This window comes from Ascaphus truei, chromosome 5 (assembly GCF_040206685.1).
Source record: "Ascaphus truei isolate aAscTru1 chromosome 5, aAscTru1.hap1, whole genome shotgun sequence".
Lineage (NCBI taxonomy): Eukaryota > Metazoa > Chordata > Amphibia > Anura > Ascaphidae > Ascaphus > Ascaphus truei.
Window position 1 is genome coordinate 60,417,492 of NC_134487.1, and position 22,453 is coordinate 60,439,944.

General features: G+C 37.1%; 1 protein-coding gene across 3 annotated transcripts in view; it reads left to right on the plus strand.

Annotated features, from left to right (window-relative positions):
* Positions 1 to 17,496, plus strand: part of POT1 (protection of telomeres 1) — a 241,937-nt gene extending 224,441 nt beyond the window's left edge. For all 3 annotated transcript variants that reach the window (XM_075599879.1, XM_075599877.1, XM_075599878.1), the window contains 5 exons: positions 1,509 to 1,641; positions 2,514 to 2,602; positions 6,640 to 6,734; positions 12,794 to 12,899; positions 16,914 to 17,496. In XM_075599879.1, the coding sequence (XP_075455994.1) occupies positions 1,509 to 1,641; positions 2,514 to 2,602; positions 6,640 to 6,734; positions 12,794 to 12,899; positions 16,914 to 17,029 (539 nt within the window). In that variant the 3' untranslated portion in view covers positions 17,030 to 17,496. The remainder of the gene's footprint in view (positions 1 to 1,508; positions 1,642 to 2,513; positions 2,603 to 6,639; positions 6,735 to 12,793; positions 12,900 to 16,913) is intronic.
* The last annotated feature ends 4,957 nt before the right edge of the window (positions 17,497 to 22,453 follow it).

Consider the following 22,453-nt stretch of genomic DNA (forward strand, 5'->3'; position numbering starts at 1 on the left):
TTCCATCTTAATCAAGAATTGATTTTACGTTCATTTTGTCCGAATCCTTCGAATGATAAGGAACAGGTATTGCATACATTGGATGTAGTAAGGTGTTTTAAACAGAATCTTACTAGAATAACAAATTTCAGAAAATCAGATCGATTATTTGTGCTACGAATGAGAGGAAGAAGGGTCGTAATATACAGTATCAAAAAAGCATACAACATTCAGGAGAACCCAGCTCATAAGCTGTTCAAAGCACGTTCTGCAAGGGAAGGGCAATGGCTGCATCCTGGGCGTTAAAGGCAGAAGCTTCTCCTGCAGAGTTATTCAGGGCAGAAGTTTGAACTTCTATTCACACCTTTTAAAAATACGATCGTGTAGATGTACATGCTTTGGTAGACGCATGCTTTGGCAGGAAAGTCCTTCTGTCCATTGTTTCTGCTTAATAAAGAAAATTTGATTTACTGTTGTTAATTTTTTCGGTGGTAATTATTTGAACCTCCCCTTTTTTGTTTACGGGTACTTCTTTGGCAAGTCACATTTGGGACCATTGCCAATGGGACTACCAAGAAAAGAGAAAATAGTTTAAAGTCTTACTGTAATTTTATTTTCTTGGAAGGTCCCTACCTGGGGAGGAAAGTTGGGTGGAATTTAACTCATTATTGAGCACTACCATGGAAGGACCTTCCAAGAAAAGAAAATTACAGTATGATCTAAAACAATTTCCTCTGTTTCTACTCTGGTGCTGGTATCTTTGATCCTACTGATGATATATCTGATCTGATGATATAGATATACAGATGCAGAGGTATCTGTACCGTGTTAGCCGAGCTTAATAATCAAAAACAAATAGTTGATACCGTTCTGTGGCTAACAAAATGTTTTTATTTGTGTGACCATTCGAGATAGTGATCTCTTCTTTGGGCGATGTTAAAATGAATTAAGCCAAAAAAACTTGCTTTTAAACAGAGCAGCTTGGAATATTATCTGTGGGTGAAGCCTACCCCCTCCCCCCCCCTCCCCTCACACTACCTTGAGAAAGGTCCCTCTGTGAAGACCGAAACGTTGGTGTGTGCCATGTACTTCAATACAGTTTTTCGGAACTACTTCCTTTGTGTGCTGTCTCGTTTTTCCTGCACAGCAGTGAAAACTAACTGTGTATATATATATATATATATATATATATATATATATATATATATATATATATATATATATTCACACACACACACGTCTGTGTATTGTGTAAAGTTCTTGAAATGTATTACATTCTTGTATCCTACTAAAAAGACGTTTTAAATATACCATGTACCATGAGTGGACAGGCAGAATAAGTACATTAATGTGGTTAATTGTTCAACTAAAAGACGAGGATTCTTTAACACGATAACATTTCATTTGAATTTCAATGTAGCTTCTAAAGTATTTCGCGAGTATACACTTCTTTCCACATCTTTGTGACTCTTTTCGGTAAATGTATACGTACTGTATCAAGTATGACAACTAATTACAATTGCTTCTAGGTGGAACTCTCCAAGAGGTTTGCAAACTTTCAAGGCAATTTGACAGCATAATTCCTGTGAAATCCAACCACGAAAGATTAGCAATAGATCTTTCAGCTCCATTTCTCATTCAAGGCAACAGATGGCACTATGGGTATGTTGATTAAAATCATTTATATATTCACAGCTTAAATAATGTACTTTGTTACATTTTTTTTCTGCAAAAAGGAGTTTTATTGAGACATAACTTAACAACTTCAGCTCCATCGTGTAAAGGGAAAGTAGAAGAACACCACAATGTAGGTATTTTGGTCTGACACAACTATAAATGTCACTTCAAGTTGAGATTTGGGGCCAAAGGGGATTTGGTTTTGTACAGGACCGTTATGAGTGGGTTCAAATTTAAAGATGATATAAATGTAACATGTTTCTAGGTTAGCCTAGTCATCCATCCAGAGAATGGAAGTGGGAATGTTTGGTTTTGATCAATTTTACACACAGGATATAGAATATTTGACTATTTTCACATGCTAGTCATTAATTGAAATACGGTTATAATCTTAAATCTACAGCTTTAAAGAAGCTATGCTAAACAAAATAATAAATGTAGTTGAGATACACTTTTATATTCTCTAACAGAGCCAATAGTCAGCATGTTTAGTTTGTTTCATCATATATGCCACTTGAAACATCAAAGAAGTAGAGGTGAATGGAGAATTATTACTAAAGTCTTTGGAGCTTTTATACAGACGTCTTTTTAAGTCATTCTGCATCACCTAGTGTATTACACTGCAACAGTGATGAAACTGTTGCACTTGGTTCATATTGGCTACATTTTAAACGCAATAGATATTTTCATTCTTGTGTACCTTTCAAGGAGTCTTTGATTGCTCTAGAATGCCATTCCACTGTATGTGCTCCAGGCTATAAACTAACCCCACTAAAATATATTTTTATTGCAAATAACCTTTTGTAATATTATATACCTATATATATGAACAATTATTTGCCATTCTTTATTTTTAGGTGCAGAAGCTGTTCCAATCTAAAGAATGTAGATGCTCTCCATTCGTTATCCCAGGAGGATTCATGGAATGCCACTGAAATTGCTAAAGGTGAAGTTTTGCAAAATGGAGAAAGTGAAGCAATTAATATAAAATTAAAAAAAGGGGAAAAGTTTACTAAACTTGGAATTGGAAACAATACAAAGAAGATTTTATATTAAATAAAGCATATGTATAAGAGCAGCCCACTTCTAAAAATATGGTGCAGTACAATTCCGGTAGTCCAGCACGATTGGAATTTGAGTGGTGCCGGATTATTGGATATTCCAGACTATTGGGAGGACTGTGACGGGGATTGAACCTGTAAGCCATGCAGCTGTGCTCTCCTGATGCCCTGCTGAAGTATTACATGAACTCCGGAGCTCAGCCAGGGTCCCCCGAAGTCCAGGGACCTCGCAACTCCCTGTTCTCCAGGCATTTATTGTTTTTCTGTGCCGGTTTTGCCACCCTAGCAAAAACTACAAATATGATTGCCGAACTACAACCGCAGGGACGACCAACAGAATGCTGCCATGTCATTTCCCGATTACCTTGTTTTTCTATTGGCCACGGGCGCTGACCCCGCCACCATTTGATATCCAACAGGTACATACAGTACCTGAGGCCGGAGTGGGGGACCCAGAGAGTTCTCAGACGTTTCAGGCGGACCAAAATGCAAACCTACAAAAGAAATAGTGAGTGAGCAATCAGATATCGAACTATTAGGCATTCTGGACTATAGGATAGCGGACTATCGGGGTTGTACTGTATTAGGTTAGTTGTACTAAAATAGGTTTTGATCAATGGTTGCAAGAATTTTTATCTTTACGTCACTCACAACATATAACTAAAGTTGCTACACATTGAATTTTTTATGCAGTTTAAAAGATACAGAAGATGTTTGAAACCATTTATCCTATCAAACTAAATGTCTCATACCATTAATTATTTCACTATATTCAATCTATCACTTTCTTCACTATTAAGCTACATCTGACATTCAGTAGTTCATGACAAGAGATTCAAATGAAGGCAGCAATATTGCTCCTGCTAACGCAATAGTCTATGTCAAAGCTGTTGTGTTGACATGAGCTAAATGATGCTCTGCCGGGTGTCATTTAAGATGTTTTTCTTACAACATTGATGGGTGCTAGAACGTTTATCTTTCACTTATGTGTACTGATGTACTGTAGTCATTTGGTGCCTGCTGAGCTCCTAAATTACTGTTCCCTACTGTAAATTGTTTGTTTTGACCAAAATCTGTCTTATCCCCCTTTACTGTTTTTTTTAACCATTAATTTCCTTATTAGTTAATACTATTAATTTTTTCTCTACTTTATTCAGATAGATCTCCACTCTTTAGCACTTACAGCATCATTTTACTTATTATTTTAAAATGTATAGTATTCATTATTTCTACTACATTGATACATTGATTGATACTACATTGGGCCTCCTGACTGTCAGCTGAATCTGATCACATATTGCCTTTTGCTCCTAGATTCTGCAGCATGACCACTGTAGTTTACTATAGTGTGTTTATTTGGTATAGTTGGTTGTCTTTAGTTATGCCTAAGATTATTATGATATCTGGTTATAGATAGGAAGATTGTTACATGTGTGTTTTTTCCCTAGTCTGTTTGAACCACACTGCATAGTCAGAGACTGTCACAGATAACAGTGCAGTGTGGCTAACTGAATACAGTAGGTTGTGCCTTTGCCAGCCATTAGATCCAGTTGTGGATAGGAAGACTGTCCCTCTGCGATGCCTTTGTTTTAGATGTGTGTTCACAGCCTGCTTGAGTCATGCAGCATAGTCAGGGATTAGCATAGATAACGGCCGCTTTGACAGTAATTAAAGGTATTAACACTTTTTGTAGCTCCACAACTCGGTAATCTTTATTGCAATTCTAGACTATCCTTTATTGTGGTTAGTTTTCTTGACTATAGATGTAGCACACAGAAGTATGAGTACTTGTTACCATTAATTGGTTATGTCATATGTCTTTATAACTACTGTACATACTGTGCTGCACTCTGTTTTCTGTTTTTGCTATATTTGCATTGCATGTCGGCATAGGGGATAGCTCCAACCTGTGATCCACAGGTTACCCTTTGTGTGTATCTGAGGTGACTCATTCACCAATACATGAGATCTTGTACGCTGACTGCTGACATTATGGTGTGCTATTTCATACTTTTATTTCCTTAGAGCCGGGGTGCGCAAAATTCTTGAGCTGCGGCCCCTTTCCCGGGAGCCGCAGCGTTCACGTCCCTCCTCTCCCAATGGCTTGGAGTCAAGTGACATCACGTGGCCCCACCGCGTCATGTGACGCACGTTGCCATAGCACCGCGTGACATCACATGATCCCACTGCGTTATTTGATGCCATGGCGACTTGTCGCCGAAGACCCGGCTGGCGGCAGTTAAGTGAGTTACAGAGGCCTCGCGCCTCCCCGGGCATTCAATTTGAAGGGCGCGGGGCATCTGTAACCGCCGTGCCCCCCCTGCCCCTAGAGATTCTCCTGCTCCCCAGTTTGTGCACCGCTGCCTTAGAGAGAGAATTTGGAGGTGAGTGTTTGGGAAGTACCCTAGTCCCTTTGCTTTGCTGGGGACTCGGGGAATGGGCCAGAAAAAGGGGTAGTTGACCCCGAAACATTATCCCCCTACATCTCTCCGCTCTTTCCATTTAAGGGTTCCATTGTTTTAGCCTATTTACTTTGTTCACCCTTTGTTGCGGTGTGTTACTTTGCTGTGTCAATATATATTTTATCATTATTTACGCACACCACATTTCCATGTATTCATTGAGAGTGCTGGGGACACCAGTTTTGTTCTGTGTCAAAGCTGTTGTGTTGACATGAGCTAAATGATGCTCTGCCTGGCGTCATTTAAGATGTTTTTCTTACAACGTTGATGGGTGCTAGGACGTTGATCTTTCACTTGTGTACTTCTGTACTGTAGTCATTTGGTGCCTACTGAGCTCCTAAATTACTGTTGCCTACTGTTAATTTTGTTTTGATCAAAATCTGTATTTTTCCCCTTTACTGCTTTTTTCTGAACCTTTAATTTCCTTATTAGTTAATACTATGATTTTTTTGTGTCTACTTTATTCAGTTAGATCTCCACTCTTTAGCACTTACAGCATCATTGTACTTATCATTTTAAAATGTATAGTATTCTTTATTTCTACTACATTGATTGTATTGTATTGTATGTCTTTATTTATATAGCGCCATTAATGTACATAGCGCTTCACAGTAGTAATACACGTGGTAATCAAATAAATAACAGATAATATAAATAACAGATCATGGGAATAAGTGCTTTAGACATAAAAGTAACATTAAGGAAGAGGAGTCCCTGCCCCGAGGAGCTTACAGTCTAATTGGTAGGTAGGGAGAACGTACAGAGACAGTAGGAGGGAGTTCCGGTAAGTGCGTCTGCAGGAGGCCAAGCTTTATGTATCGTGTTCAGAATATCCACAGTGCTATTCATATGCTTCTTTAAGCAAGTGTGTCTTAATCAAGAAGTCTAATAACTACTAAAAATATTACATAGTTTCATAGAAATTTGATTGAAAATAAGAAATATTGTCTCCCTCAGCAGTTACTGTTGCTGGCAGTAGGATCATTTTAGATGTGTAGCTACGGCATACATAACTCCTCTCAAAGTTAAAAGTATTAAACATTTACAATTTATTTGGCTTGTTTGTCTTTTATTCTGCTTACACATCAGCCCCTTAGACAACGTATTTTCTCTCCCTCTTTTTTTATTTTTTTATTTTTTTTTATATATTTGTAGTATTTTAAAATATATTGTACAGTTTTTCTAATAGTGTCAGAACCGGTTATGTACAGAAACCTTCCTAAATGTGTCTTTGTAAATAAGTTCTTTGAATGGAACATGGTTTGTGTTTGGTTGTTTTGTTTTTGTTTTCTTTTTTTCATTTTTCTTGTTTAATTACTATATTGTATTGCTTTAAAAAAAAAAATTAACCACAAAAATATACCCAAATGTATGCATGATATAAAGCTAAAACCACCTTTTAAAAAATCCATTCCAATGTATGTATATATAAATATTTTTTCTTTTCTTTATCGCTCTAGTGTTGGGTATTGAACCATTAAGACATGTGTTCCTTATGCAGTTTACATTTGATGATGAAACAGAATTACTGAATGCCTTCCTGTGGAATTATTCTGTAAGTATATTTGTTTATTTACTATAAACAGTATTCTCGGATATGTTTTTTTTTTTTTTTTTATTTCTTAAAACACCCTTTAAATAAATTCATAATTTGTGCTCGAGTGTAATGCACAAAGATCCACGCCTTGGCTGTAAACACAATATTAGCAGCATGGGATTTCTTTCTACTGTAGATTTTTTCCTTTGCAGTGAATGATCATGGATACTTTCCTATTGTCTATTAATGACCATAAAGTGTCTGGTTCTAAGGTTTTATTTTCAGCCATGTATTGTGTTGTTCCCACATCTGCCTCTCTGTAGTCTGGTGCTGCATCCAGATCAAACAGCATGACTGCTGAATGTGAGCCATAGTGAAGAAAGGTTATTCCACAATGGCTGCAGATACTATACTCTTTCCAAGAGCAAAAAAGATTGCAAACTCTAGCTTTTACTACAATATTTGTAACCTGTTCTTTATTTAATTTTTGTACTGTTAATTTCTATATAAGGATACTCTGTAAAGAAGTATTGGTTATTTTTTATTTTCTACAGCAAGATTTAGAGAAAGATATAAGTTTAACATAAGTAGAAATATTGGCGTTCCTATTTCAATGATTGTTCCCAATGTACAGTGACTCATTAAAATACAGTAGATAAAAATGTAAATCCAGTTTCATTCTACAGTATGATGCAACATTTATGCTGATAGGGGATTTGCTGTTTGAATTTATCACCTCTAAATCTGATGTTATACTCTGAGGGACCATCTCACCACTAAATACAGTACAGTACGTAGGCTATGGATAAGGCAGCAGTACTGCATACAGTATTTTATCACTCCGATAAATGTGTGCTAAATTTAACACCAGTTTCACTAACAATCATGCCAATGCTTATGCATTACCTAATTATACATGCAAGTGCAATCATTTAACAATGGTAATGCAAATGAATAATTACTGTAACTGCAAATTACTTATTCAAATGCCATTCACTAAACTCTGATACAATACATGCAAAAATACCTCCACAAAATATTGCCAATTGTCACCTACAGTACCTCAGGATGGTGTTAAGCCTATCTTGCCTAGTAGCCCAAGAGTCCAGATAGTCCAGGGCAGTCAATGTGACAATTTGGGCTACTAAAGGCTTAACATTGATGCATACTGTATGGATGTAATGTCATTTGTGGGGGTTTATCGTGTATTTGGTGCCTGAAGGCTTTAATTTGTGATACATTAGAAGCCGTCAACAACTCTCCCAGGTCCAATAACTCAAGTCTTGACCTGCCCCTCCAACCCTGTCCCCCAAGTTGTTGAGTGGGAGTTGGTGGCCAAACTACAGATGTAGTTACATATATATGAGTTTAACAAAAGAAATGCGTCCATCAAGTTCAACCTTTCCTAAATGTAAACTACAAATACTTTATCTGTACTTACAGTATATTGATCCAGAGGAAGGCAAACTAAAAAACCCAGTGAAATATCATCCAATGATATCTCAAAAGGAGAAAAATAAATTACTTCCTCTCTCCAATAATTGGAGAACAATTAGGGACAATTCTTTACTCCCTGGATCAACATGCTACCCATGTTTAGTTCTTTGTTATATCCCTGAATACCTTTGGTTTTTAAAAAGATGGCCAACCTTTTTTGAGCAAATCTATTGTATCTGCACTCACATAAAACAAAACAAAAAAAGGGAAAGGGGTGAAATGAAGAAAACCAAAGAACAAAATGAATACTAGTAAAGTCACATTTATATAAAAAGCACACTTGGTGCTTACAACATATAAAACAATCAATATGAGAAACAAAACACATATTAGTGTTGTGCACCGAATTACTAACAACCACAGAGGATAAGTTCCTGTCTAAACAGGTCCACTCAAATCCCAGATCTAAATAAGGGAATTGGTTCCATCTGCAGATGGTGTAGGCAAACAACTTAGCTTGGAGGTTGATATCCTCGTGAAGTAAAAAACAGGTACACAGCAGCTTGCGAGTCTCCGTCTTTACGGGGTCACATGCTGCATAATGAAGTCAGCGCTGCACACATCACGCACCAATAGCGCTTCATCAGGGGTTGCTATTGGTGCCTGAAGCGCGTATAGGTGACATCATTACGCAGCACGTGACCCCGTGACGACGGAGACTCACAAGTTGCTGTGTACCTGTTTTTTACTCGTCGAGGATATCGACCCCAAGCTAATTTGTTTGCCTACACCATCTGCAGATAGAACAGATTCCCTTATTTAGATCTGGGACTCCTTTTGGGTTTCAATGGCCCTGTTTAGACGGGACCTTATCCTCTGTGGTTGTTAGTAATTCGGTTCACAATACTAATATGTATTTTTTCTCATATTGATTGTTTTATATGTTGTAAGCACCAAGTGTGCTTTTTATATAAATGTGACTTTAGTAGTATTCATTTTGTTTTTTTTATTGCGCCCCTTTTTGTTTTATATGTATCTTAGTGACCCCGCTGATAACGGGGGAATGGGAGCTGCAGGGAGATAACTACTACAATTCAAAGGAGATAAAGAACTTTTGGGACAGCGCGCTCTGTATACCTGTTTTCTATCTGCAATCACCGTCTCCATAGGTAATGAATTCCACATTTTAACGGCCCCTACTGTAAAGAACCCTTTCTTTTGTTGCTGGTGAGATCTTCTTTTCTCCAACCTTAAACGATGACCCCATGTCGTTTGTAATGCCCTTGGGATTAATAGTTCTTTTGAAAGCTCCTTATACTGCCCCCAAATATATTTGTATATAGTTATCATATCCCCTCTTAGACACCTGTTTTCTATTGTAAATAAATCTAATTTAGCTAGCCTCTCCTCATGTCGGGAAATAGCCCTGACCAAGTCTCCTGGTCAGAAAGCATATCGCACAGCAGATGCTAATGCCAATTATTGACTATGGAGACATAGTATATGGCTCGGCACCTCAAACCCACCTTAGCAAACTTGACACCCTCTACAATTCAATTTGTCGTTTTGTTCTCCAATGCAACTACAACACACATCACTGCGAAATGCTCAAAGAACTAGATTGGTCATCACTAGAGTTTAGGCGCAAAGTTCACCTTTCCTGTCTTGCCTTTAAATTCTTCATGGGCAAGCTACCCAGCTATCTGAACAAGCTCCTCACCCCTACAAATTGCAGCACTTATCACCTGAGATCAGACTCCAAAAGACTGTTCATGGTCCCAAGGCTCAACAAAGTATCCGGACGTTCCTCCTTCTCCTACCGTGCACGCCAAAACTGGAACAACCTACCAGAGACTCACATCCACCACCAGTTTAAGTTCTTTCAAATCTAAGGCTGTGTACATTTTAATCTGGTCTGTAACTGTTTCATACGCCCATAATATATATTTTCTTTAACTGTGCACGCAATGTCTTGTATATAATGTATACCCTGTTCATTTATGTAACTGTATTTGTAACCATGTATTATTTGTTTTACTCTGTGCCCAGGACATACTTGAAAACGAGAGGTAACTCTCAATGTATTACTTCCTGGTAAAATATTTTATAAATAAATAAATATTTTCCTAAATCTCCCTCTCTCCCAGTTCCTTTCTCTGTCCACCAGGTGTGCTGCTGTTTTCTGTCTGTCTGTCTCCTCTTGTTGCTCCTGTCCTCTGTCCTTATAGTTTCGTGTTTCCTTTTCCTCCCTTGCCTTTGTTTTGTGTCCAGACTCCTATGCCCATGCTTCTGTTCTGTATTGAGTCTGGTAATTATTAAAGGCCCTTGCCTATGGTCTGGCTTGTTCCTGTTTGTTTCCTGGTCTCAGTCCCTGCTCCCTGGTCTCAGTTCCTTCTCTCCTGCCTTCCGGTTGCCGACCCCTGCCTGGACCCCGACGATCCTGCTTGCTACCTGCCTCCGACCTCAGCCTATGAACCCTAACAAGCCTTGCCCGCTCCCTGCTTTTCCGGCCACCGAGGTCCTACCCGCTCCAGGAGTCTCCCCATGACCCCTCATAAGCCAAATTGTCCATCCCCTTATTAATTTGGTGGCTCTTCTCTGCACTCTCTCTAATTCCATAAGGTATTTTCTAAGGAGTGGTGCCCAAAATTGTACTCCATATTCAAGGGGTGGTCTTATTAATGCTTTATAAGGGGGCATAATTATGTTTGCTTCCCTTCCATCCATTGCGCGTATAATGCAAGATAAGATCTTGTTTGCCTTTGCTGCTACTGCATGACTTTGGGCACTATTGCTAAGACTTACTGTTTGTCTTGACAAGGCAGCTCACGGTCCTGCGACAATCGCAGCCCGGATGGATTAATGCTGTGGCGGGGTCTGATATGAAAGCATGCACCCCCTCCAACAACTCCCCCTCCCCCCCCCTACAGTGTGATTTACAGCAGACACTCTCCCTAGCACTGCGGTCATTTGTTTTTTTAGCAATGGCGCTAGGGACAGTAAGTTTTGCTACTGGTGTAGTTGATCTTGGGAGCATAGGTTGGGTGGGCTTTAGTCAAACAAGGGTGTGATTCGGGATCATTGTGCAGTGGAACAGGGCCTGCCCGGCAGCCCCACCCCCAAAGAATCCCTTTTCCCGCTGCCCCCCTTCCCCTGGCTAAGTTAGCCAAATTTTTGTGTATGCTTGATGAATATCACTTACTATTTATGAATAAATCATTCTTAGTGAATACGGAGGTACTTATAAAAAAATGTCGCCAGAATCCCATTTTTTTTTTTTTTAATAAAGCAAAAATGTACTGCAGCTACTGTATACAGTCTTTTATTGAATCTATGCCATAGAGCCTAAAAATATTAAGAAACATTAGAAAATGGTGGAAGCAGTGACTTGGTAGGAAACATGATACAGAGTGGGTACCAGGGTTTTAGGGTGGGATTAGTGGAACATTCAGTGTGCAGTAATAGAAGAGGTAAGTATCAAGTTTTGAAGCAAACAGGGATATGTTATTTTACAAATAATCTGTTTTTAAGAAACACACAATTCTGATCCTTATAGTGTAGTACACTGCAGGTACTTACCTAATGTAATTTCTTTAAGTCTGTTACTCTATTTGCATTTAGAGATACACAATGTGGAATTGTATAAAGTTTCAATAGAAGCTTATGCAGTATAACCTAAAAATGTTAAACAATTTTAAAATTGATATAACATGCAGTATGAATTCAGAGAATTTTTTTCTGAAAGAATACGCAGAGAAGGTTGGAGAGATGTATGTTACTTATAAGATTTCTGTATACTTGAGTACGAAGACCTTTTTTCTCCCTTTATGAAACAAAATCTGGTAGATAAAGCAGTGTTTTGTTATTAATATATCGCCCAGAACAGCTTTCAAGAATATCTTGTTTTTGACAGGTGAAAAGTAGTTTTTCATCCTTAACTACTAAGTTACTATGTATGACTGCATTCAGAAAAATTGTCCAAACATAGAAATGTGACTTGTATGAAAACAAACTAACTATACGTACAGTATATGAAAATGTTTTTGTCATTTCTGATGTTTGCCATTTTTAGCACATGGAATCAAAATGATGCAATTTAAAAAAAATGTGTGTGTGTCATGGGGAGAGGCACCCATGGCAACTGTAGTAATGAGATTAGCATGACAGATAAAGGAAACAAGTTGTTAGGCAAATGTCTACAAAAAACCTTTAGTACTGCTCCCCATCTGTAAACACTGCCGAAGCTGCTGTATGCTGTCGTACACTGTTACTTCCGGGTTCTTGTTGATGACCTCAAGTTGTCATGGAGGTGCCTTAGTGTCTCTGAATTCCCACCGGAATTCTGCCTTGTCCTTTCGCCATGCCCTACGCATTTCACAAAACTACACTCTGCTTAGCCAGGGGCATAATAAGTGTGTCATAACATTTAACACCATCTAATTTTAAATATTTATTTTTAAAACTTATATGTGATCAACAAAGACTCTTAATTTTAAAATGGCGGATTTTAGTCGACTAAGGAAAATTCTACAATGAATAATAATAAATTGGGATGAATTTAGTTTAATTATTTTTCTGACAAGTCGCTTAATGTCGTATTTTCAGTTATGATATTTATTTACCCCTGTTCCTAAATTTAGGAACAATTCTTTCAGATCCCTGCATCTGAAATATGTTTCAATAACAAACTTCAAGAAAAACTCCATGGCATTATGGATATATTGTGCCCCCCCAGAAAAAAACTAAGTAAGTAATGGTTTATATACAATACATAGCTATTATACACGCAGGAGTACAGTATAGCTAAGACTTCTCAAGGAGGAATACCTGTACTTGTTTATGAAATAGTCACAAATATATTTTGTTCATGAAATTGTTTTAATAAAGGAGTTGCACCAATAACTTTGTCTTTTGCTCTCTCTGTAAAACGGAGAAACTAAAAATACATAAATACATTCAGAATGTGTACATATCCTTGTTAAAAAAAACTGCATAAGTAATATTAATTATTTTGTATCTGTATGCATAAGCAGAGAAAAATCCATACTGCGTAAATGTGTATGTGCACGCACACAATAGGAATGGTGATACATTCTTTCAAATAGAAAGAAACGTAGTTATTGGAGTTTCCATTTAAAATGGATGTAATCTATAGGCAGGAGTGGCCTACAGGTTAATTTACCAGTGCCAGATACTTCTCATTTTAGTCAAGTTAATCTTGTTCTCTCAGTGCCACAGGCATTGAAATTAAAATGCAAATTCTATTTGCTGTGTTTCATGCAGTAACAAATATGTTTTATTCATTTTATCTTCACTTGTCCCACTGACCTTTGGTAAACCATTGTGCCACAATATGAGGTTAATCTCGAGTTAGTGGGCCTTGTGAAGATACTGTAAGTGGATTAGGTTGAAAATTGATCTTGGACAATTTAATAGAATATAGAAGTAAATTGAAACAGATGAACAACAATTGTGTCTTTTGCAACCGTGTCAACTATCTTAAGAATGTCTACTATGAATACCTCATGTATGAGGTTAACAGAAGACTAATAATGGGTTGGAAGAAATCTGAATCTTAAGTAACTCGGTGGCGTAGAGTACAGTCCAATGATTCGGATACCGACTTTGTCAGTAAGTGAGGTATGGGACAGGACATTCTGTACATTGATATATTTGACGTCATGCTGTAATGAATGTTTGACAAAATCAAGATACCTGCGACTTTGGTACAAGGGGCGCCCCCGTATGCCATAAATACATGCTGCCTTCTGCGTGTTCGTGATCATGTTGTGTTATGAATACCACAGGTTCCCTTGTCTCACTATCTCATTATCTCACCTACTGTAGTGCCGACGAGTATTCTAAAACAAATCTGGGGCAGTCACCAACAAGACCCAGGTACATGCTGGGTACATGCTCCAACATTTCAGTGACATTTCTGCAGACAGACTAATGGCCCATCGGATTAACAGCGGGGGTCCCTGAACGGGACTGCCAGGGACCCCTGCTGTGTTAATCCGATGGACCATTAGTCTTTGCAGAAATGTCACTGAAATGTTGCAGCATGTACCTGGATCTTGTTGGTGATAGCCCCAAATTTTCCAAGGCAAGTTTTAGAGTACTCGTCGGCGCACCTGTACCTGATGAAGGGTCCAGTTGGGACCTGAACTGCTGTATTGTGCTATGCATGTCTTCAAAATTAAAACTACACCAATAAGCAGCCTAACGTGCAGTTTTGCGTCATCAGTATAATTGGGTATGTTGCCACCATTTTTTTTGTTGGCTATCTATATTCAGTATAAACCCCACTCCTGTGGACTAGCACCCCTTGTTATGTCTTTCAAGCCCTATCCTTGGCTTTTTGGAGTACATTTGGAAGATATTATAAAATATTAAAGTAGGAATCTCCTCCAAAATGCAAAAGTTGATACTATGATTCAATGTTGGTTCTCAAACATAAAACATTTTTTTCTAAATTGCAAAAACGAAAAGACCTCCTTGGCGCTTGAACTCTGAATGATGGTGCAGAAATTCTCCAATGGATATAGAAAGAAAACACAATATTGCTTAAATAAAATTACATAAACAATCTGTGTCGTCTTAACACCTCATTGTGTACCCATTTAAATATAAATTCACTTGATCCACATGAATATTGCTCCACGTGTTCATCAACGGCTGTACTATTCAGTCCCTAATATTGATCAAATATCATATACCAAGTGAGTATTATAAATGGAACCACTATCAACAAATTGATGTCAGTGTATTATACATACTTTCTAACTTCTTAGTGCTTGAATATACAGAGAAGGATAATCTTCAATTACTTAGCTTATATACTCTTGGATATGATGTATTAGGTTGGCTGCTTTTGGATGCCTCATATGTTATATGAAAAGAAAATAGAAAATGGCCATAGAACAATAACGCTTAAAAAATCTTTACTATAAAAACACATAACAAAAGACAATTGGAAATACACTCACGAACTCCCACATAAAAATGTGCGGTGTGAACCTATAGGCCGTCCCCAGCCCCTTTTCTGCGGTTGATAAGACTGGAATCGCAGAGTGATGCCCCGATGTATCTGTCCCGCTAGGAGATTCCTCAGAGGGTCCCTTCGCGTTCGTGTCCACTTCCGCGTTTGTCTGTTACGACGTTGGCGCATGGTCACATGTCTACGATGGTCCACCTTGATCTGGTCCTTTAGCACTCCTCCTATGCAGTGCTATCACGACGGGGCTCTCCTCCCTTGTTGCTGGCCCAAAGAGTAATAGGATCTGCTCGGTTCTCTGGCTCGGCTCGCACATGCGCAATCAACCCATTACTCTTTGGCTAGCAACAAGGGAAGAGGTCTGAGGAGAGCCCTGTCGTGATAGCACTGCATAGGAGGAGTGCTAAAGGACGCAGATCAAGGCGGACCATCGTAGACTTGTGACCACGCGTTGATGTCGTAACAGACTAATGCGGCAGTGGACACGAATGCACACAAGGGACCCTCTGAGGAATCTCCTAGCTGGATGGATACATCGGGGCACCACCTCGGCAATTCCAGTCTTTTCATCAACCGGAGAAAAATGGCTTAGTGATGGCCTAAAGGTTCACACAGCACATTTTTATGTGGGAATTTGTGAGTGTATTTCCATTTGTCTTTTGTTATGTGTTTTTATTGTAAAGATTTTTTTATACGTTCTATGACTATTTTCTTTTCATATGACGTATGAGGCATCCAAAAGCAGCCAACCTAATACATCATATCCAAGAGTATATACACTATGTAATTGAAGATTATTATTCTCTGTATATTCAAGCACTAGGAAGTTAGAAGTATATATAATACACTGATATCATCAATTTGTTGATAGTGGTTCCATTAATAATATGCACTTGGTGTATGTGGATATTTGATCAATTAAAGGGACTGCACTAACAGTACATGCGTTGATGAACATGTGGATCAAGTGAATTTATATTTAAATGGGTACACAATGATATCTGCACCATCATCCAGAGTTCTAGCGCCAAGGAGGGCTTTTCTTTTTCGCATTGCTATCAAGAAGGTTTTTGGACAAACCTTCAAGTCTTCTAGGCTGCAGGGCACTGGACATTATACTTATTGGTATTGTATTACTCAAGTACATACGCAATACTGTGACAGATTATTGTAGCACTACGTTTGTAATTTTACCATACTTTGTAATTTTTTCTAAATTACCGAAGGATAAAATTGTTTATTAATATTTTTGAATTTCTGTTTGATTTATGTGGTACCTGGTGACTATTTCTATTGCTGTTCATGGGTTCTGAAGTAATCAGAAGTATGTGACATAATCAAAGGAGTAAGGCAATGAAGGTGATAGTTGCTAGAAAAAGGATTTTTTATGTGGAGAAATAATACCTGTAACCACAGAGGTGCACAAAAGCACTCGGGAAAACCATGTGAATGTGTTTTAGCTGACCGTTCCTTAATGTAATTTTAATGGTTTTATCTATTAGCCATCAACTAATAATAGAAGGTGGAAAATTGGTGACTTACTAATAACATATAGATCTATTTCAAATATATTAAAATGTTAATTTTATCAGAAATTCAAACAAATCTACAATAACTTTTATTGAAATACATTTTTTGCTAACTAATACAAATTATTTAAGAGCAGAAATACAATTTTATTGGAAAGTAACTGAACAGGCATATTTCTATTGATTCATCATTGTTGTACAATGCCTTTAATAACACACTCTTTATGGTTTCAGATGAATATCCTTGGTTGGAATGCTGTATCAAATCCTACAATTCTACAGATGGAAGAGAAAAACAAATTTGCTATGAACTATTTGACACTGTAGTTGCTGAAGAATGTTTAAAATGACCTGTATCATGCACTGGCTAATCTATGTCAATATCATGACAAAATTCATTCACGATGTCCAAATATAAGGATTTTAGTTTTATATTCCCATATTCTTTCTAAAATGTTGACTTTTATATATAATTTTTATTCCATGTATTTGCAATTCCACAGAAGTGTACAATCAGTGGTAAATTGTTGAGATTAAAAATAGAATGTGCTTTGCCATTAGAGATTTTACTAAAACCATAAAAATTCTATTTTTTTCTTATGTAATCTCTTGTTATATCGGTCTATAGCTCTCGGCTTCATTACTTCCTGTACATATTCGTCTCCAATATGTAACCATCATATCTATCACTGGGGATTAAGATATCATGGATTTACCGGTAATTTGGCAGAAATGGTTCAATGAGATTGAGTTGTTGGTTAATGAAGCATCTAACTTTGATCACAATTAAAGTGTCTTTTTTTTTAAGATTCAGAAATATGCTTAAAAAAATGACGGAACAAATCATTCACTACATTGATCAATTGATTTTATTTTGACAAGTAGAATAAACATTTCAAACCCCAATGTACTCACAAATGACTCCCACGACTCCAGTGAATTTAATGACACAAATGTAGTATATTGATAAACTCACTCAATTCTTCGTATTCCCCCCTACCTCCTCCCGCCACACCATAAATACATCATCTATGTACCGGAGCCACGTGATGACATGGCTCCAGTAAAGATGATGCACATAGACGTGTGTGCGTTCAAATAGATCCATAAAAATATTTGCATATGATGGGGCCATGTTAGACCCCATCGACGTACCTTGTACTTGAAGAAAAAAAGACATCAAAAGAGAAATAGTTTTTGGTCAAGATCAGAGATTGTATATCAATCAGGTTTATTTTTTAAGATCCAGAAATATGCTTCAAAAATACGATGGAACAAACACCTGTATATGCTTTTTCTCCACGATCAGGAGGGTCATGTACAGTATGAGGGGGTGTATGGTAGAATCTGCCTATACACCCTTACAAAAACAGGTAACTATGGCATCAATTAGCTCCTCCTTACTGACTCGCTACAAATCTAGAACAATAAAATTACATTTAATACAACCTCAAATATTACAATATATTAAACCTTAATATAATAAGACACAACATATAAAAATATAATGTAGGTATTATAAGAAAAATACATACAGCATGCTCACTATATTCTTATTATTAAAACAAGTATCTAATTAACTTATTCATAATAAGTAGCCCAGCTAAGGAAATATATAATATTTGATCTCTAAAAGATCTATAACATTAAATAATACAATATAATAAACCCCTAATTAAAAAACAATATGGCAAACTTACTAGTCATTTTTTCAACCTTGATTAAACTATTTTATGGGGTACTCTGAGGCTCTGTGCCTATTTTTCTGTACTTTGTTTTGTAATCAGATTCTAATGTGCATGCTGTACAAGTATTATAATAATTTACTTATGTCTTACAATATAGTACAGGCATACCCCGGATTAACGTACGCAAAGGGATCGGAGCATGTATGTAAAGCGAAAATGTACTTAAAGTGAAGCACTACCTTTTTTCCACTTATCGATTCATGTTCTGCACTGCAAACATCATATACTGTACTTGCATAACTGATCTAAATAACGCATTTGTAACAGGCTCTATAGTCTCCCTGCTTGCGCACAGCTTCGGAACAGGTAGGGAGCCGGTATTGCTGTTCAGGACGTGCTGACAGGTGCATGCGTGAGCTGCCGTTTGCCTATTGGGAGATATGTCCTTACTAGCGAGTGTACTTAAAGTGAGTGTCCTTAAACCAGGGTATGCCTGTAATGGGTATAATTAGATAAGCGCACTCCCTGTTGGTATTGAAATCACAGATATATATAATAAGTACTATAGTATATGGTTTTGCAAAAAAAAAAAATACTTCTATTATGCACACTGAGGACTGGTTCAGTCTCAATACTCTCTGAGAAAACTTCCTTCAAAGAATCCAAAACATATACATGGAAAGATACAAGGGAAAAACACTTAATTTTAACACTATTAAGAAAGGGAGTACACCAGTCTAAAACAAATACGCATTTGTATTTCAGTGTACATAAACAAAAAGTGACAATTGCAATAAATTACAGGAAGATACTAAATACAAAAAGAGAAAAAAAACTTAAATAGCTGATACACTCGCCCAAAGAGACTTAACATTTTGGGCTGTGGCACTTTATCACTGGTTAGACTATTGACAATGTGTACCTTAAATAAGTGTTGTATCCTTCTAACGTGTTGCACCTGCTGATTGCTGCCATAGCCGCGCCGAACACGAACGTCATTGAGGTATCAGTGTTTGTCAGGAGTCATGGCAACCATGTTAATGATACACAACTCATGAGAAACGTAATCATATAAAGCAGTACCATACATGCATATACAAATACATCACGTAACATAATATACAAAGTACACAATATGGAAAAAGTTCCCAGCACTCGTGAATGAAAACATTGGAATAAGCCAAATTGATTTTAATATTAAAAAATTGATAATGCAAAACAATCAATCAAAACACTGTAGGCATATATAACAAATACTTCAACTGTAAGCTTATGTAGAAAACCACAGTGTACTAAATGGCAACACGAGGGAAGGGAGAAACACAAGGGAAGGGTGGGGGAAAGGATGCAGGGGTATAGGGGGGGGCAATGTTTTGGGAGAGTGACCCCTTTCAAGCCCGTTCCCAAAGGTCAGAACAACCAAATGTACTTCCCTTCTGCCCTGTTGGATAAAAAAACAAACCTCCCGAAAAACAGTAAACAGATAAAAGATGCAGTTCTGCAGGGAACACCTATTAAATCAGAAAAATGCAAGCCCTTCTGAGCAGTGTAACTCTAAAGGGGCAGCGCCTTAGACTACACAATGCAGAGAAGAGAGGCTTGCATTTGACTTTTTCCATAGCTATCTGGGCAATATAAGGAGAGAATCCCCCACACACAAAGGCGCCCTACTGAGACTGAGTGGTGATCCAAAATGGTGATAACTGGGTCTGCCTAACGGGACAGATTAGTCTTAACAGAGCACCAATAAAGAGGAGCAACACCGAATGGAGCAAAGACACTACCATCCGGATAAGTCCCTAACTGATGCACACAGTGTCTGTAGGGAGATGGAAACCTTACTCAGTAGCTAGTATGCAGTAAGAAACAATATACTGGTCAATTGTACATTGATTAGCTTAAAATCCATTTATCGAATATACTTTAAAATAAATCGGAACCAGACTAAAGTGTGAGTGCTATAAAATCTCTTAATAGTGGCACGTTGTACTTTGTCCTTGTAAGGGAAAAATAAACCCATCAATAATAGCTGGTTGGTCAGCACAACGGGCTGAAATCCTGTAGAAGCACAGGTAAGTTAACACAGACAAGTCTGGTAAGTACTTGCTGAAAACTGCTTCTAATGAAGTCACGTCAATGGCGAATAGCAACCATATGAGTAAAGTCAACTCTACGCAGTGCGTTTAAATTGCGTGATTGTCAAATCACAAGAGCCCATATACATATGAGGAAGAGAACTCTCGAAAGCTTGTCCTATGACATAAATTGTTCGTCCAAATAAAAAAGGTATCTCCTAATACTGAAGAACTCGTTTATTATATATATATATATATATATATATATATACATACACACACACACACGTTTTACGTTATGGTGGGTGAAAAATGCAACAAGAAACCTTGTGTGTGTATGTATGTGTATATATATATATTTATATATATTTATATATATTATACAACTGTGGTGCCTAAGAACACCTACATTACATTTTTGGTAAAAAAAAATATCAAAGAATCAGACAGTATAGACACAATATCCCTTAAATAAATATATGATTTTTTTAGGAAGATTGCACACTTTATATTAGAATGAAATAAACGTAGAATATGGATTTGTAAAAAAAAAAAAAAAAAAAACGCCATATTTATATGCTAAATTATCTTATTTCTGAACATTAGGATTGATTTCCCATGCATTGACAATGAGTTTTTCACCTACTGTATCCATAATAGATAGAATGACCCCTTCATACTGTATATCCACACATTATATATATATTTAATAATTCATTATGCCCTAATGTATGCACTAAAAAGACTCAACTTAGTCCCTATAAGCCTAAAGCAATAGTGGCAGGTAAAGACCTTCTCATTCATTCCCATTGGCACCATAGTATCCAATTCATAAATCCACCACAATTCTCTACTTTTAAGTAATGAAATACGATTTTACCCATGTTGGGGTTCTCATGACCTGTTCTGTTACTTGAAATCTGAGTTGACTTACTACATGTCCACATTCCTGAAAATGTCTCAAAACTGAGGGGACTTCTGATTTATTTCTGATTAAACTCTTATGTTTATATGTATTGTTATCATAACTCTGCAAGGACATACTTGAAAACGAGAGGTAACTCAATGTATTACTTCCTGGTAAAACATTTTATAAATAAAAAATAAAAAAAATCTTTTCACTAATTCTCCTTGCTATTGCTTTTGCTCACATGTAAGTTTCCACAGGGACATTTAAATATATAAACAACATTATCAGATTGACAGTTAAGGAACTGTTTGATAGTAAATGGTTTCCCACTCTGGGGTTGAGAAAATGTCTTTCCCTTGTTGACTGCAATACAGTGAGTGCAGTGCCCACAAAAATGCATTCCCACTCGTTTGTGTAACCGAAGTTGTTCCTTCTCACTAGTTTTCAAATCTGTTTTAGTAATCAGATCATTAATATTCTTCGTCCTTCTGTACGACATCATTGGAGGAACACCAAACTTTCCTGCTATCCTGTCATCACTTTGTAGGACGTGCCAATACTTGTTCACTATATTGCGAACCTGATTCGATTGCAAAGAATAAGTAGATACTTAATGGATTCTGTTTTCTTTTTCCATGACCTCCCTGGGCAGCAATAAAATAGATCTCTCTTAATAAAGAGATAAAGCTCTATTTTTTAATATCTAATTTATCATTGATATTCCTGTGGTCTAAAGTTTTTTTTTTTTGTTTTTTTACATAACCCTCATTCTGTCCTGGACCAATACTTTAATCATCTACAATTCTATGTAACTGCAGGAATTAGAATAGGTGTAAATATCCATACTAATACTACCCTCTTTTTATACACTTTTACCTCAAAACAATTAATCATATTTACCCATATAGATGCATTGCATTTAATGGTTCCATGACACAAATTTATTATATTGATAAACTCACTCAATTCTTTTTGTTACCCCGCCTCCCCCAGCCACACCACTAATACATCATCTATGTACCGGAGCCACATGACATTGCTTTGGTACAGATGATGCACATAGACGTTTGTGTGTTCAAGTAGATACAAAAAAAATATTTT